Consider the following 16,104-nt stretch of genomic DNA (forward strand, 5'->3'; position numbering starts at 1 on the left):
AATGTCTGTATCACTGAGGTGGCAGTGGTGTCTGGGCAGGCCACAGCGAATGGGAAGCGGGAGTACTCATCGATGGCCGTAAGGATGTAGGTATTACAGTTGGTCGACGGTAGGGGCCCCTTAAAGTCTACGCTAAGACGCTCGAAGGGGCGGGTGGCTTTGATAACGTGGGAGTTATCCGGACGGAAGAAGTGAGGCTTGCATTCAGCGCACACCTAACAGGCTCGGGTCATGGAGCGGATCTCCTCGACTGTGTAGGGTAGGTTGCGTGCCTTGACAAAGTGAGCAAACCTAGTGACACCTGGATGACAGAGCGCCTCATGGAGTTTCCGTAGTCTGTCCATCTGTATGCTGGCGCACGTCCCCCTGGAGAGCGCGTCAGGCGGCTCGTTGAGCTTACCAGGCTGGTACAGGATGTCATAGTTAAAGGTGGAGAGTTCGATTCTCCATCTGGCAATTTTGTCATTTTTTATCTTACCACGCTGGGTGTTGCTGAACATGAAGGAGACCGCGCGTTGATCAGTCAACAGTGTAAAGCGCCTCCCAGCGAGGTAATGTCTCCAACGACGCACCACTTCAACTATGGCCTGGGCCTCCTTCTCGATCGAGGAGTGTCTACTCTCCGGACCCTGGAGGGTTCTGGAGAAGAAGGCTACAGGCCGACCGGCCTGGTTCAAGGTGGCTGCCAGGGCGAAGTCGGATGCATCGCTCTTGACTTGAAACGGGACAGACTCATCGATCGCGTGCAGCGTCGCAGCAGCGATGTCGGATTTGATTTGATCGAAAACCGCTGTGGCTTCGGTGGAGAGGGGAAAGGAGGTGGTCTTGATAAGAGGACGCGCCTTGTCGGCGTAGTGTGGAACCCATTGGGTGTAATACGAGAAAAGGCCCAGGCAGCGTTTGAGAGCTTTCTGGGTATGTGGGGGGGGGTAAGTCCATTAGGGGACGCATGCGGTCAGGATCTGGCATTGACTATCCCGTTCTCCACCACACAACCTAGAATAGCGAGTCGTGTGGTCCGGAAGACACACTTGTCCAAATTGTAAGTCAGGTTCAGCCGACGGGCAGTTTGAAGAAATTTGTCTAGATTGGCATCGTGGTCCTGCATGTCGTGGCCGCAGATGGTGATATTGTCCAGATACGGGAAGGTAGCGGTTAGCCCGTTCTGGTCCACCATCCTGTCTATTTCCCGCTGGAAGACCGCGACACCATTTGTGACCTCGAATGGTTCCCTGAGAAATTGATATAGCCGCCCATTTGCTTCAAAGGCCGTGAATGGTCGGTCCTCGCAGCGGATCGGGAGCTGGTGGTAGGCCGAACGTAGGTCAATAGTGGAGAAAATGCGGTATTGGGCGATCTGGTTCACCACATCCGTGATGCGTGGCAGGGGGTACGCATCCAGGAGCGTGAAGCGGTTAATGGTCTGGCTATAGTCGACCACCATCCGTAGTTTTTCCCCGTTCTTGACAACCACCACCTGGGCTCTCCAGGGGCTTGAACTGGGTTCGATGATGCCCTCATCCAGCAATCTACGCACCTCACTCCTAATGAATTGCTTGTTTTTGTAACTATATTGCCGACTTTTGGTGGCCACAGGCTTCCAGCCAGGGGTGAGGTTTGCGAAGAGTGCTGGCAGGGCAATCCGGAGTGTGGAAAGGCTGCAGGATTGGCCCCGGGGCACGGGGGCGGGTTGCTCGGGTGCTTCGGGGGTGAGGCGATGGCAGACCGAGAGGGGGGCGTGGGGTCCCCAAAGTGTAGGGACACTGTTTGGAACTGACACTGGAAGTCTAATCCCAGCAACACTGGGGCGCACAATTGGGGAAGGACGAATAATTTGAAGTGGGTGACCGTTACGCCCTGTACTTCCAGCATGGCAATGCAATACCCCTTTATCCCAGTCGAGTGCGACCTTGTCGCTAATGAGATCCTCTGGGTAGTGGGGATAATGTCAAGTCCCCAATGGAGAGCCAGATCTGGCTGGATAAAACTGTCGGTTGACCCAGAGTCAAATAAGCAATTGGTGAAGTGTCCATGCACTTTAATCAGTTCCATTGCTCTGGTGAGGGGATGAGAGCATTGCTGGTTTAGTGTTATTGAAGCAGTTGACAGGGGAGTTTTGCGCGATGACATCACGCAACGGGATGACGTCACGCAACGGGATGACGTCACGCAACGGGATGACGTCACGCAATGGGATGACGTAGTCAACGCTCGAGGAGCAGATTGGAGGACTTCCCGGAAGTGCTGTTGTGGCGGCATTGGCGGGTAAATGGTAAGTAGTGGGGTTTGTAGTTGCTCGCGATTGGCGGTGGGTAGGTCATTGGTCGCGGCGGTCGGGCCCTGGCAGTCGTCGGCAATGGACGCTAGGGTGAGTACCTGGTTGGCCACAGGGGTGGCTGTGGCGGTGGTAGCAGCAGTGGTAGCGTCGGCCCTGGGGGTGTCTGTGGCGGCAGCAGCAGCGGCGGTAGCGTCGAGTGTTCCACAGCGAGAGGCGGGCCAACACCATGGTTGCGAGGGTGGGCTTCCCCTTCCGGGTTCGGCGTCTCCGTGACGTCAGGCGTCCGGGAGCCCTCGCTCTCATTGGACGAGAGCTCTGGGGAAGAAGAGTTTGAATGGGATAGTGGCGATTGGGCTTCACACGAGGCACTGTGTTTGCCGGTGGCCATTTTAGACCTACAGAATGCAGCAAAGTGACCCTTTTTTAAGCCACTTCTGGCACCTGGCTTTTCTTGCTGGGCACTGGGACCTGCTGTGCTTGTCCCTCCCACAGAAATAACATTTTGGGTTCGCACGGGGCAGGGTAGCAGCAGCCGACAGTATCTCAGGGGGTGGTAGGGAAGAAGGGCACTCTACTCACATCAGAACGAGGGGTCCAGTCCCTAGAGAGCTCGGTGGACTTTAAGGGTGCATCCTCCATTGTGATTGCAATCCGGGCCACGTCCTCTAGTTTTTCTACCCCTTGCTCGAGCAAGCGTAGCCTCACTTCGTTCGATCGGAGCCCGGCCACATAGGCATCCCGGACGAGATCATTTGTGATCTCGGCAGCAGTTTTGTCTTTGGATCAACAAGTCTTTGGTTCTTTCGACGAGCTCTACAATTTTATTAGCAAAAGACAGGAGCTCTTCACAGGTGGCCGACCAGTCCGGAATGATCCGACCTGGCTAGGGACACAACCCTTTAAGGCCCAGACAATAGGTGTGGCTTAGCTCTCAGCCAATCGCTGTAAGCACAGTCTAGATACAGTAACTATATACACTATGTACATTGGTGATAGATCTGTACTATCACACTCTGCCACAGCCGTCGGTGCCATCCTGGAGCAGCAGGTGAATGGACAGTGGAAACCACTGGCATTCTTTAGCAAGTATAGCGCTTTCGATCGTGAGTTGCTGGGCATGTACCTGGTGGTGTGTCATTTCCGCTATTTCGTGGAGGGGAGGCCTTTCACCATTTTTACTAACCACAAACCCTTCACTCAGGCCCTGGTCAGCCCGCCAACAGTGTCACCTTTCCTTCACCACCGACATTCAGCAAAGGCGGGGAAAGACAACGTGGTCGCCGATGCACTCTCAAGACTGGCCATTTTCACCCTGACACCGGGCTCGACTTTGACCAGCTCACCCTGGACCAGAAGTCTGACGAGGAGACACAGGCCTTCAGGACTGCCATCACAGGCCTGCGGTTCCAGGACCTCCCGACTCCTCATGGTGAGGACACCGTAACTGTGCGACATCTCCATGGGCACCCCACGACCAGTGGTTCCCCAGCAGTGGTGCAGGCAAGTCTTCCACCATATCCACGACTTTTCCCACCCTTCCATCATGGTCCTTATGGTGGCAGAATGTTTCATCTGGCACGAGCTTCAGAAGCAGATTGCGGACTGAGCCAGAATCCAGCTTTCTAAGGTACACAAGCACACCAGAGCACCTGTGGACATCGTTGGACCCTTACCCGTTTCCCAAGGTAACCGTTACCTTTTAACAGTGGTAGACTGCACAGTCTCCTGCTCCTGAGCGCTTTTGAAAGGTTGGGTTGCCTGGTTTGGCATATTGCACCAACTCACCAGTGATCGGGGAAACTAGTTCACCTCCGCGCTCTGGGCACAGCTTGTCAACAGGCTGAGGATCAAGCTACATCACATCAAAGCCTATCACTCACAGGCCAATGGGCTAGTTGAACGATTGCACCGCCACCTTAAGTCGGCACTTATGGCCCGCCTCACCGGCCCTGACTGGGTGAACGAGCTGCCTTGGGTTCCCTTGGGGATCTGCTCGACACGCAAAGAAGACCTACAGGCATCATCGGCTGAGCTGGTCTACGGTGCACCGCCTGTCCTACCCAGTGAGTTCATCAACGCAACTCACAACCCCCAGCAGTCACCGCACGGTCTACATTCCCACCTCCGGGCCCAGTTGGACTTCTTCATACCCCCACCACCGCCCAGATATGGTACACTGGCATCTTGCATCCCCAGTGAGCTGTACTACGCAGAGTATGTTTTTATCAGGCGGGGCCCATCCACAGCACCTCTACAAAGGCCATACAAAGGGGCGTACAAAGTTGTCCAGCATTCAGGATCCACTTTCACACTGGTAAGAGGGAACTGTTTATGGTGGACAGGTTAATGAACAGGTTAAAGCCAGCCCACCTCGACCCCACTGAGCCAGTAGTTATGACCCAATCCAAGAAGTGAGGCCGCCCGGCAATAAAGGACATTGGTGCTGGTTCTCGGGGGGAGGGGGGGGGGTGCTGTGTGGCGGTACGCCATTAGACAGGCGAACCGGCCCCACTTGTCACGCACACAGCAGGGCAGCTGGCAAAAATGGCGCCATCGGTAGGGGGGGGTTTCCTCCCGACCTTGGCACCGGGCTCAGAAGCCCGCACTTGGCGACCCACATGATGCCCCAGTGACGTTGGGTCCCCCCAGCGCGGTTCTCAGCCAGGACCAGGATGGGAGTGTAAGACCAGCCAGGAAGCCTGCCATAAATGAGTTTTGCTCACTGAACTCAACCCGTCTGGTTGTGCGATCCTTCAGTTAGCAGTGTAGCCGCTGCTACACTACTATAATTAGGATCCTGTCTTGATTGTTTAACATAATACATTTAGCCCAATCTCAACAGATTATTTGATGCTTATCTGCCTTTAACAAATCCCACTTAGGTAAATACTGTTCAAACCTGTTTGTTTCTTCCATTTATTCACTTCAGCATTAAACTGATTTCCTTGTTAATTTTGTTCTTGTAATTTCTATACTCCGCAAATCCTTTATTTGCACCTGGTTGCCTTTATTGTCTGTACACATCTTTCTTCTTCTCGACCAGATCCTCAATAACCCTTGCTTCCCCATACCTGTTAACTTTGCCTTTAATTCTGACAGGAACATACAAACTCTTCTCCTCAAAATGCCACCTTTGAAAGTCTCCCCCTCGGCAATCAGCCCCGGCCCAGAAAACAACCTGCCCCAATCCATGCTTATCAGATCCTTTCTTCTCCCCTCACAAATGGCATTTCTCCAATTTTGAATCTGACCCCAAGGACCAGGCCTGTCCTTAAACATAATTATCTTGGAAATAATGGCATTATGATTACTGCACCCAAAGTGTTCCCCCACATACACTTGTCACCTGTCCTACCTAATTCCCTGATAGGAGATCTACTATTACACACTCTCTGGAAGCTCTACATGCAACAGTTTTATAGTATGGGATTTTACTCCCACCGATTCTCACTGACTGTGGTCTATAATACAATCCCATTAACATGGTCATCCCTTTCCTGTTTCTCAACTCCAGCCATACAGCCTCAGTCGTACAATACAAAATGTGCTGGAGAAACTCAGCAGGTCAAGCCACGTCTATCGGAAATAAAGATAACCAAAAGTTCCGGCCTGATCTCTTAAACAAGCGATGAGCAAAATACAGACAGGCACCTGAATAAAAAAGTTGGGAGCAAGGGGAAGGGGAAGAAACACAGGTCACAGGACATAAGTGGTGTTACATTGGCAAGAGAACCATACCTCTGATATTGGAAGCCACACAGAACTCTCCATCATCCCTTAGGCACCGCCCAGCCTCTCTAGCCTGCCAATCAGGTGTGTGGCCCACACAAGGGAGCACAACTTGTCATTGGCTGGCCCCGTATATCACAGCCCCTGCTCAGCAGAGCGGGCTATTTAAACCTGAGCACACCATTGTTCTCTCTCTTTCCCACATGCTCAAGTCCTGCACTCACCACGGTGGAAGACATCTGGAGGAGAACATGGGTATGGGGCTAGCAACCCTTAAGCCAACCAGTGTATTGCCAGCAACCCAGTAGATGTCAGCATTGTAGCCACAGTCCTCTGTTTACTTGGGGTTAGAAGCTATGTATCTTCCCCATAGGTAGCCAGTTAGGGCACCTTGTCAGGACTCAGAACCACCTGCCTGTCGTAACTCCTGAACTAGGTGAGGGTTCATGCAACTCCTTTGTCGCTTTGACCCTTCCATCGGTCAGGATTCCAAGGTTGGGTATGACCCAATAACCTCTGGGTTATTGTGTGTGTGAAGCTGCTTGTATTTCAACTTGTTTGGATTAACTTGTCTGTAGATGTTGTAGCTGATTAACTGTGTTTGCTCTGGGTCTGCCCCAGAGCCCTTTTTAGTGTGTTCTTTTTTCTTTCTTTGGCTTGGCTTCGCGGACGAAGATTTATGGAGGGGGTAAAAAGTCCACGTCAGCTGCAGGCTCGTTTGTGGCTGACAAGTCCGATGCGGGACAGGCAGACACGATTGCAGCGGATGTAGGGGAAAATTGGTTGGTTGGGGTTGGGTGTTGGGTTTTTCCTCCTTTGCCTTTTGTCAGTGAGGTGGGCTCTGCGGTCTTCTTCAAAGGAGGTTGCTGCCCGCCAAACTGTGAGGCGCCAAGATGCACGGTTTGAGGCGTTATCAGCCCACTGGCGGTGGTCAATGTGGCAGGCACCAAGAGATTTCTTTAGGCAGTCCTTGTACCTTTTCTTTGGTGCACCTCTGTCACGGTGGCCAGTGGAGAGCTCGCCATATAACACGATCTTGGGAAGGCGATGGTCCTCCATTCTGGAGACGTGACCCATCCAGCACAGCTGGATCTTCAGCAGCGTGGACTCGATGCTGTCGACCTCTGCCATCTCGAGTACTTCGACGTTAGGGATGTAAGCGCTCCAATGGATGTTGAGGATGGAGCGGAGACAACGCTGGTGGAAGCGTTCTAGGAGCCGTAGGTGGTGCCGGTAGAGGACCCATGATTCGGAGCCGAACAGGAGTGTGGGTATGACAACGGCTCTGTATACGCTTATCTTTGTGAGGTTTTTCAGTTGGTTGTTTTTCCAGACTCTTTTGTGTAGTCTTCCAAAGGCGCTATTTGCCTTGGCGAGTCTGTTGTCTATCTCATTGTCGATCCTTGCATCTGATGAAATGGTGCAGCCGAGATAGGTAAACTGGTTGACCGTTTTGAGTTTTGTGTGCCCGATGGAGATGTGGGGGGGCTGGTAATCATGGTGGGGAGCTGGCTGATGGAGGACCTCAGTTTTCTTCAGGCTGACTTCCAGGCCAAACATTTTGGCAGTTTCCGCAAAGCAGGACGTCAAGCGCTGAAGAGCTGGCTCTGAATGGGCAACTAAAGCGGCATCGTCTGCAAAGAGTAGTTCTTAATAAAGGATGTGTATTGTTGCACCACACTGTGTCTGGACTTACTTCCCCAAAACAAGTAGGAGCTGAAGGTGGTTGAAGTAGAGGCCTGGCAGAGCATCACCAGAGAAGATACTCAAACCTGGTGATGTCTATGAATCACAGACTTTGAGCAGTCATTTCATGCAAAGTATAAACATGACTACTTTAAAATACATACCATTGCCCCCTTCCCACCAATCACCCCCTTGGCACCTTCCCCTGCGGCTGTAGGAAGTGCTACACTTACGGCCACACCTTCTCCCACACCAGCATGCGGGGTCCCAAACAGTCGCTCTGTCTGTGTCAACAACAGGATCTCCCCATTGACCAACACGTCAATTCTACACCCCATACTTGCATTGACATGTCTGTCTATAGCCACATGCATTGTCTAGCCAAGGCCCCCCTGTTCATTGGAGGAGTAACATCTAATATTCTGACAGGGAACTCTCCAACCTGATGGCATCAACATCGACTTCAGTTTTTTTCTCACATTCTCCCTCTCTTCCGCATCCCTTTGTCTTCTTTCCTCCATCCCTTTCCAACTCCATTCATAGAACCTACCCCTCCCCATGTTTGATGGTAGGTCCTCCCTCCCTTACCCAGCCTGTTCGACTGCACCCCTCACCCTGCCCCTCCCCACCATTTTGTTTGGGCACCTGTCGACATTTTTCTCACACCTTGATCAATTGTCAAGCCCAAAATGTTGGTTATGTATCTTTATCTTTACTATATAAAGTACACTGTTTGACCTGCTGAGCTCCCCCTGCACGGTGTGTTTTTACTTCAATCAATATGTCTGCAGACATTCGTATTTTACTCCAACCAACTGTTGATCCAGTCTCCTGCTCTCCCTCGGATCCAGGGGGGTTTGACATTTTTGACCAGACAGATCCAGGGACCAGACTCCCTGGACAGATCTAAGTGCTGCTGAAATCCTCTTCAGCTCTCCACCTTAATAAATTCAACCATCACCCCACTCTGATTCATCTCCTCCTTTCCAATGAATTTAATTTTAATTTAGACATACAACATAGTAGCAGGCCAGTTTGGCCCACCAGTCCCTGCCACCCAATTTATAGCCTATTCACCATCCCCGGTACGTTTTGGATGGTGGGAGGAAACCAGAGTCCCCAGAGATAACCCACACAGGCCTGAGGAGAACATACAAATTCCAGTCCCGAATGCTGGCGCTGTAAAGGTGTTGCACTAACAGCTACACCAACCATCCCAGAGAATGGAGTTCACACCACTAAGTCACCCTAAACGCTTGGATTCACTTGGTCCACACTTTCCAGACATTTCACACCACGGGATGTTCTCATCCCCCTCTCCACTGGCACCGTTCCCTACAACCAGAGAAGAGGGAACGATGAAGGCCAGAGCCCCCACACTGACCTCCCCTGCTCCCTTCAACGGTCTGGGATATGTAAGGCTGGGACTGGTCTGTTGCAGAAGTTAAATTCACTGATACCGTTTATCACAACCAATACTTCACCACCCCTCCTCTTGATCGTCATCGCCCCTTCCTCCGTGAAGACAGGCCCACTTTTACACAGAAATGGGCCTCACAGAACAACGCTTTCCCTCGGTCTCCTGTTGCCCGTTTACAACTTTACAATTCATCATCTTTTACTTAGTGTTCATTATATTTGCTTCAAATATTCTACCTGCCTCTGAATTCCCGATTTAATGTCACCCCCAACACTATCTCTACAGCTCCGGGCTTTGTCCTGCGTGAACCGGCAGAGAGAACTCCCCTGGGTCGGCACAATTCCCAGTCCGCGGTGGGACCAGGACAGAAGGGGCGACATCTGATTGGCGGAGGGAGGCATTGTGATTTGCTCGCTCAGGCTCCAACCAGAATGTTTCAACGCAAAATGTAAATCGCCTCATCTCCGAGCGACCAATGACGATCCTGTCCGAACCCAATCCCTCATTAGCATCGGGCGATGGGGATGCCTATTTAACCCGCGCTCCGAGGGTCTTCTGCATCTTTTTGTGTTTGAAAGAGAAAGGGAATGCCTGATGTTCAGAAAGCAGCTCCTAAGAAGGGTGCCAAGAAAGCCTTGGCTAAACCAGCAGGCAAAGCAGGCAAGAAGCGTAGGCGGGGGAGGAAGGAGAGTTACTCCATCTACATTTACAAGGTGATGAAGCAGGTTCACCCCGACACCGGCATCTCCTCCAAGGCCATGAGCATCATGAACTCATTCGTGAACGACATTTTCGAGCGGATTGCGGGCGAGGCTTCCCGCCTGGCCCATTATAACAAGAGGTCGACCATCAGTTCCCGAGAGATCCAGACAGCGGTGCGCCTATTGCTACCCGGGGAATTGGCCAAGCACGCCGTGTCGGAAGGGACAAAGGCGGTGACTAAGTACACCAGCTCCAAGTGAAGCTCCACAAGGTGCGGGCAAACAAACCGGAAACACAACGGCTCTTTTCAGAGCCACTCACAGTCTCGCTGAGGGAGTTACACCAATAAACAATAAAAGGTTCAGGTGTGAAGTCGGGAAAGTTTAGATTGCTGAATAGGCTTTTTTTTTAAATTAAGACATACAGTCCAGTAAGATCTATTTCGGCCACGGTTCCAATTAACCTACATCCCCGGAACGTTTCAAAAGATGAAAAGAAACCGGAGCCCCCGGTGGAAACCGACACAGACACGGGGAGCGCATAAAAACTCCTTACAGACAGCGCGGGATTCGAACCAATCTGGCGCTTTAAAGACGTTGAATTTACCTCTATCCCAACCGTGCCGATGTTTACATAAGTCGGCACAACATCGTGGTCCGAAGGACATTAACTGTCCTGTAATGTTTTAATATTTTAGTTAATAGTTTAAACTGAATTGTTCATCCTGAGATTTCTGCTTCGCGGTTGATATTGATCAAAGTTTGCGGTTCCACTGCCCGCTCGTTCCTGGTGTCGCTGTTGATTCTGTGCCTTCACAGATTTCACTCGAGACAAAAATTGAGAACAAAGAACTTTTATTATACTATTACAACAATGCAAACTTGGGTGTTTCCCCTTACCCTGGGAATACACACAGATACTGAGGCTGACCCAACTTTTATACATTTCATTTCAGTACAGAGATACCTTCCCCCTAACATTCTTCTGCCTCCTGGATTGGTTTAGCATTAGGTAATTCTGCCCACGTGGATTCTAACTTCTTATCAGTTTATGTGCCTTCCTGCAAACTTGTTAGCCAGGAAATATCATGTCTTTGTTCTTTACTCATTAATCAATCCCCAAGACTTGCTAAAGCTATCTACTTGTTATCCCGTTTTGAAGATCCTTATTTTATTATACTTTTATAACCCTTCCTCCCATTCCAGCATTCCTTCACCCTGATTTAACCCATAATACTTCATTTCTAATGAGCACTTGCTTGACTCCTCACATTCCAGTATCCCTTACAATTCCGACCCCTGAACGGCCACGGTAACTTTACATTCTCATGTTTGTTCCGCTCATAAATCACTCTAAAAATTGCGAGCAATTAAACTGGGCAAAACTGGCGTGTTTACTGTCTAATTGCGGGTGCGTTGTATTATCTGTAGCCCCGTGTATTGTAACCGGCCCGCATTCAAAAACTACCCGAGATCATAGTCAAGGTCCTTTCACAGAGGAACCTTTCACCCTACAGTTTGGGTTCCGACCGTAGTTTGACCAGGGAACCGTCCACACGACTAATCCGTTCACACAAAATCCATCCTCTCATGGCTGCTGGGAATCGTTTCCATTTCAGCATGTTACTGAAAGAATCTGGTAACGAAGTTCTCGGGAATTGTCGGAACATCAATACACACAATGTAAGATTGAGGACTCTGCACAAAATGTCATCTAGTCGCTTTTGAAATGTCAGCGATTTTGGGCCTGGCGGATATTTTTGGCGCTCAACGACCTGCCGCCTGCTCATTAGTTCATAAAGCAGTTATCGGATTGGGTACCTCGCTCACCAATGAAATCAAGCCCTTAATCTCCAATCAGAAGACTCCCACTCCATTCTTCCAGAAGGTATAAGAAGGGCGACCGCGGCACTGTTTTATTATTCTCATTGAAGGATTTTGAGAAATTGCAGAAATGAGTGGACGGGGTAAAACCAGTGGTAAAGCTCGAGCAAAGGCCAAGTCTCGCTCGTCCCGAGCCGGACTGCAGTTTCCGGTGGGCCGAGTTCACAGGCTCCTGAGAAAAGGCAACTATGCTGAGCGGGTGGGCGCCGGAGCCCCAGTCTATCTAGCTGCTGTGCTTGAGTATCTGACGGCTGAAATTCTCGAGCTGGCCGGCAACGCGGCCCGGGACAACAAGAAGACCCGCATCATCCCCAGACATCTGCAGCTGGCTGTTCGCAACGACGAGGAGCTCAACAAGCTACTGGGAGGGGTGACCATCGCCCAGGGAGGGGTGTTACCCAATATCCAGGCCGTGCTGTTGCCCAAGAAAAGCGGCGCAGCCAGCAAATAAAGCCGCAGAAAGTGAACTCCGTGATCCAAAGGCTCTTTTTAGAGCCGCTCACAGTGTCCGGAAGGGTTGACCGTGATGGAGGGAGAACGGTGAAAGCTGCATTTCAGCTGTACAATAAATAAATTACAGGCGGCCTCCTTGGAAGCCTTGGTTTGTTTCTGTCCAAGTTACAGTTATTCAAATGTAACATAGCTCTTCCAGTCTCAGCTCCTCTGAATTGGAGATGGAGAAGAGATGGTGACCTTCAAGTGAATTGCACACACCTAGCTGAGCTGCAAACAGACATGTCTGACAGATTTCAGGATGATTTTTGCTTAAAATACTAGTCTGGGTGATCAATCCATTCCTAGATATCAGCAGTGAGGAAACAGGAATGGTGGAGGAAGAATTAATTTTACTCCAAAATGACACTGAGCTGAGACAAAGTAATTTCAGTCAAACTGGAGCCTTTCCATCGTCCCCAGGGTGTGGGGTCAAGACCTGGTGTAACGTGATTGATAGTACTCAGAGAGTCAAGAGGTTGGGCTGGCCGTCCACCTTACACACAGATATTGAATTCCAGTTCACTACGTTCACCCTTTCTTTCAGAAAAGAACCTGCGGTTGAAAACAGACTACATTCAGCAAAAAAAATTATTTACATGTTTAGTCTGTCAGGGGTCCTGTTATTCTGTTCGAGTGCCTTGGCACTGGTGGACTTCGCTCTTACAGGACTTCCTGTGCCGACTTCTTGGGTAGTGGAAATCAAAGTAGGACTCTGGGGTCCTAGATGCAATAGAAGCTCTGTTGGAACCATGCCATCTGGAACATTGCACAGGGTGTTTGAAGGTTCCAGACCTATCGTGAGTTCCTGAAGGTGCCAGATCTCTGACTGAGACTGTATCCTCCATGTCATTCCGGCACACTCTCAGGGCTTTCCATCTTCACCAGGGTGTGGGGCCAAGACCTGGTGTAACGTGATTGATAGTACTCAGAGACTTGTGAGGGGCACAAACTCACTTTTATTGGCTTACATCTAACGGCCAGTATTTACAGAGGTCTTCAGGTAAATCTGAGGTAAGGTGGGAAAACAGGGTTTATATCAGGATCGATGGGGACGGAGCCAAGAGGAGGGGTCGGACATCTATTGTACACCCAGACAATAGGTGTTTTTAAGCTGCAGCATCCAGGTAGCCCACCTAGAACTGAGGTGTGATTAGTGGGGCAAAGGTTCCTCCAGCACCTTTTAAGCTGAGAGGGTGATAGCCCCAGTAAATCGCCAACACAGCGATTTAAGGGGGATCCGCCCCCCGCAATGACGCATGATGCATCATGCAAACTAGTCTCCCCCGTACCTCCCCCCAGCTGTCAGTCTCCTTCTCACCATCAATCGCACTTCCCCCAGCCCACGGCACCCGACCCCTTTCCTCTCTCCCCCGCAGCAGCGACCCCTCTCCCGCTGATCGTGGCACCCGCCCCCAATTGTGGCCCACCCTTCTCTCCTTGCAGCTGCGACCTCTCCCCCCCCCCCCCCCCTCACCACCTCTGCACCCCGGGCCCTGACAGGGACCCCTCTCTCCCCCGATCACTGAAGACACTTCAGCTGGGGTTTCCCTGTTACATCAGCGCATAAAAACTGATGTCACAGGGGTAACCCAGTCGGCCATATTACTGTTCAAACCACCGATCAATGTTTCCTGGGTAAGTTTAACTGCGTTCCCTGACTATCTCCGAGGTAGGGGAGGGACTCGGGTAACTTTGGACGACGCTGACTGGGTCAGACCCTTTCAAACTGCCTTGTCAGTGCAGCGCTAACTGGCCAAATTGCCCGGTTAACCCCATTTTACAAAACAGTTTGAAAGAACCTAGTGAATTCCATTTCACTGCACCAGGTCACAGAGCTCCTGGTGTGACCAACCCAGTGGGGCGTGTAGGTTCCCCAGCACTTCCCATTCTCGCACTCTGTGCTTCCTTCTCCTTTTAAACCCCAATAATCCAGGCTCTGTCCTCACTTTTCCAACTTGCCCTGCTCCTTTCTCCACTCCCATCTCTCCAGCCGCCCCTCACTCCTCCAACCTCTTTGTAACACTTGGCCAGGACAGCAAAGTTTCAGCTGGAGGAGATATTTGGATCAGCGAGGGGTGTTTTCATTGGATAAAGCAAACTGAGCGACATCAACTGTGACATCTGAGGGGGAATGAGCAGAAGGATGGGAGATCGGACAATGTTTACATGTCAGAGTGTGAGTGTGTGCACGCATGTACGAATGCATGTGTTTTTGTGTCTGGGTACGTGTCTTCATCCATACTTGTGTGTCTGTATGTCTGTGCTGTGGGCATCCATGCATCTGTCTGTGCATGTGTCAGTGTGTGCATGCCTGTGTGTGTTTGTGAACGTGTGTGGGTGATTGTGTCTACATATGTTTGTGTATGAGTGTGTGTGGTATGTGTGTACATTGACAAACACACTCACTGTCCCTCTGCCTGACACACAGTAAGAGATTCCATTTACTTGTTGCATGACTTGTTCTGCTACTTTGAGGTAAGGTATCCCTCACTGCATCACTCAGACTCTGGGCTCTTGGGCTGGCACTGCCCCCCACCACCACCTTTTTGCCTGAACCTTAGGGAATTGGACGGATAAATCCATGATGCTTGCGAGTTGGGGACAGGGATTCAGAGTGAACCTTGGGAACCTGGCCGGGACCCAGTCTGTCCACTTCCAGAGAACTGGCTCCCTCAGGAGTTTCCTGTGTGGTGATGGCTGCAATAACACTGGCCCTTAATTCCCAGCTCTTTGAGCCGTCTGAACACAGCCTCTGTCAATGAGGACACTGCGATACCCAAAGGTGCTGGAGACCTCGCCCAGACCTTGGTGCTGCTCAACCTCCTCCCCAACATCACACTCACAACCCGGCAGCACTTGTGATGGCTTTCTGTGCATCTCCAACAGCCACCCTTGTATCTGCAGTGATCCTCTTGTGGTTTGCAGAAGACTGTGTTCTTGGTGATTTGATTGTTCCACTGGACATGACAGGAAATGTGAGAGTCTCTGACTCCACAACATTCTCAGGCAGTTCGTTCCCGATTGCAACCACCATCTGGGTGAATCCGAAATCCTCGGTTCTCCTCAAACGGCCTCCTCACCTAGCACCTAGCTAAGGCTGACATTAGCTGAAAAGTAATCCCTTAGGCTTGATCTCACTGGCAATCTAAATGGCAAATGTAAGAACGCTGGAAAAGAAAGTATACTTGCTGAGAGCTGGTGGGTCCCAAAGGAAATCCACTCCTTGACAAGCTGTGTCCTGGTCGGGGGAGCTTACCTAGTGGATCTTAGTGGTGACCACTTCTATCTTGTGAATGTGGAACTGTGCCTCAGCCTGCTCGAACCAAACTTCAGGCTCAGTGGTCCAAAAGACCAGCGGCTTAAGTGAAACTGCTGCATTGTCCATGTTGGGCCCAAAATCCTGTCGGGGTCACCAATGTAGGAATTTTGTCACAGTGAGAAATGAAGAACGAGAAAATGATCAGACGTAGTCGAGTCAAAGTTCAGTAAAAGTGGTTTTACTCAACCAGTCACGTGCAGCTTCTTAAAACCCCGCGAGTTCCAAATGATGTCATCACGTTGTGATGTCACTCGGACCCTCCCAAGCATGTTCCCCGATTAAGCCTCCAGTGAGGCGCTACAAACGGGTGGTGCTGTTACTGCAGAGAAATATATTGGACATCATTCCACATAACAATAGGTGTTGCAGAGAAGATCACTGGGGTCTCCCCACCCATCCATGTGATCTACTGGAATCATTATGTGAAAATGGCACACAAAATTGTTGAGGACCCCTTCAACCCCTCACACAGGATCTATCAGCTACTCCCATTGGGAAATAGGGACAAAAGTATCAGAGCTAGAACCTCTAGGCTGAGAAGCAACTTCTACCCACAGGCAGTGAGAATTCTGAATGAAGTGCACACACTAAT

At 50.8% G+C, this 16,104-nt stretch overlaps 1 protein-coding gene and 1 pseudogene across 1 annotated transcript; both read left to right on the top strand.

The window, feature by feature from the left end:
* The first annotated feature begins 9,564 nt into the window (after positions 1-9,564).
* On the top strand, positions 9,565-10,201 carry LOC138741762 (histone H2B 1/2-like; annotated as a pseudogene).
* A 1,490-nt stretch (positions 10,202-11,691) lies between these two features.
* LOC138740749 (histone H2AX-like) lies at positions 11,692-12,308 on the top strand. Its single transcript, XM_069893827.1, has one exon. It carries the CDS (start codon positions 11,769-11,771, stop codon positions 12,147-12,149), a length of 381 nt encoding a protein of 126 aa, XP_069749928.1. The 5' UTR covers positions 11,692-11,768; the 3' UTR covers positions 12,150-12,308.
* The last annotated feature ends 3,796 nt before the right edge of the window (positions 12,309-16,104 follow it).

This window comes from Narcine bancroftii, chromosome 8, assembly GCF_036971445.1.
Source record: "Narcine bancroftii isolate sNarBan1 chromosome 8, sNarBan1.hap1, whole genome shotgun sequence".
NCBI classification, from domain to species: Eukaryota; Metazoa; Chordata; class Chondrichthyes; order Torpediniformes; family Narcinidae; genus Narcine; species Narcine bancroftii.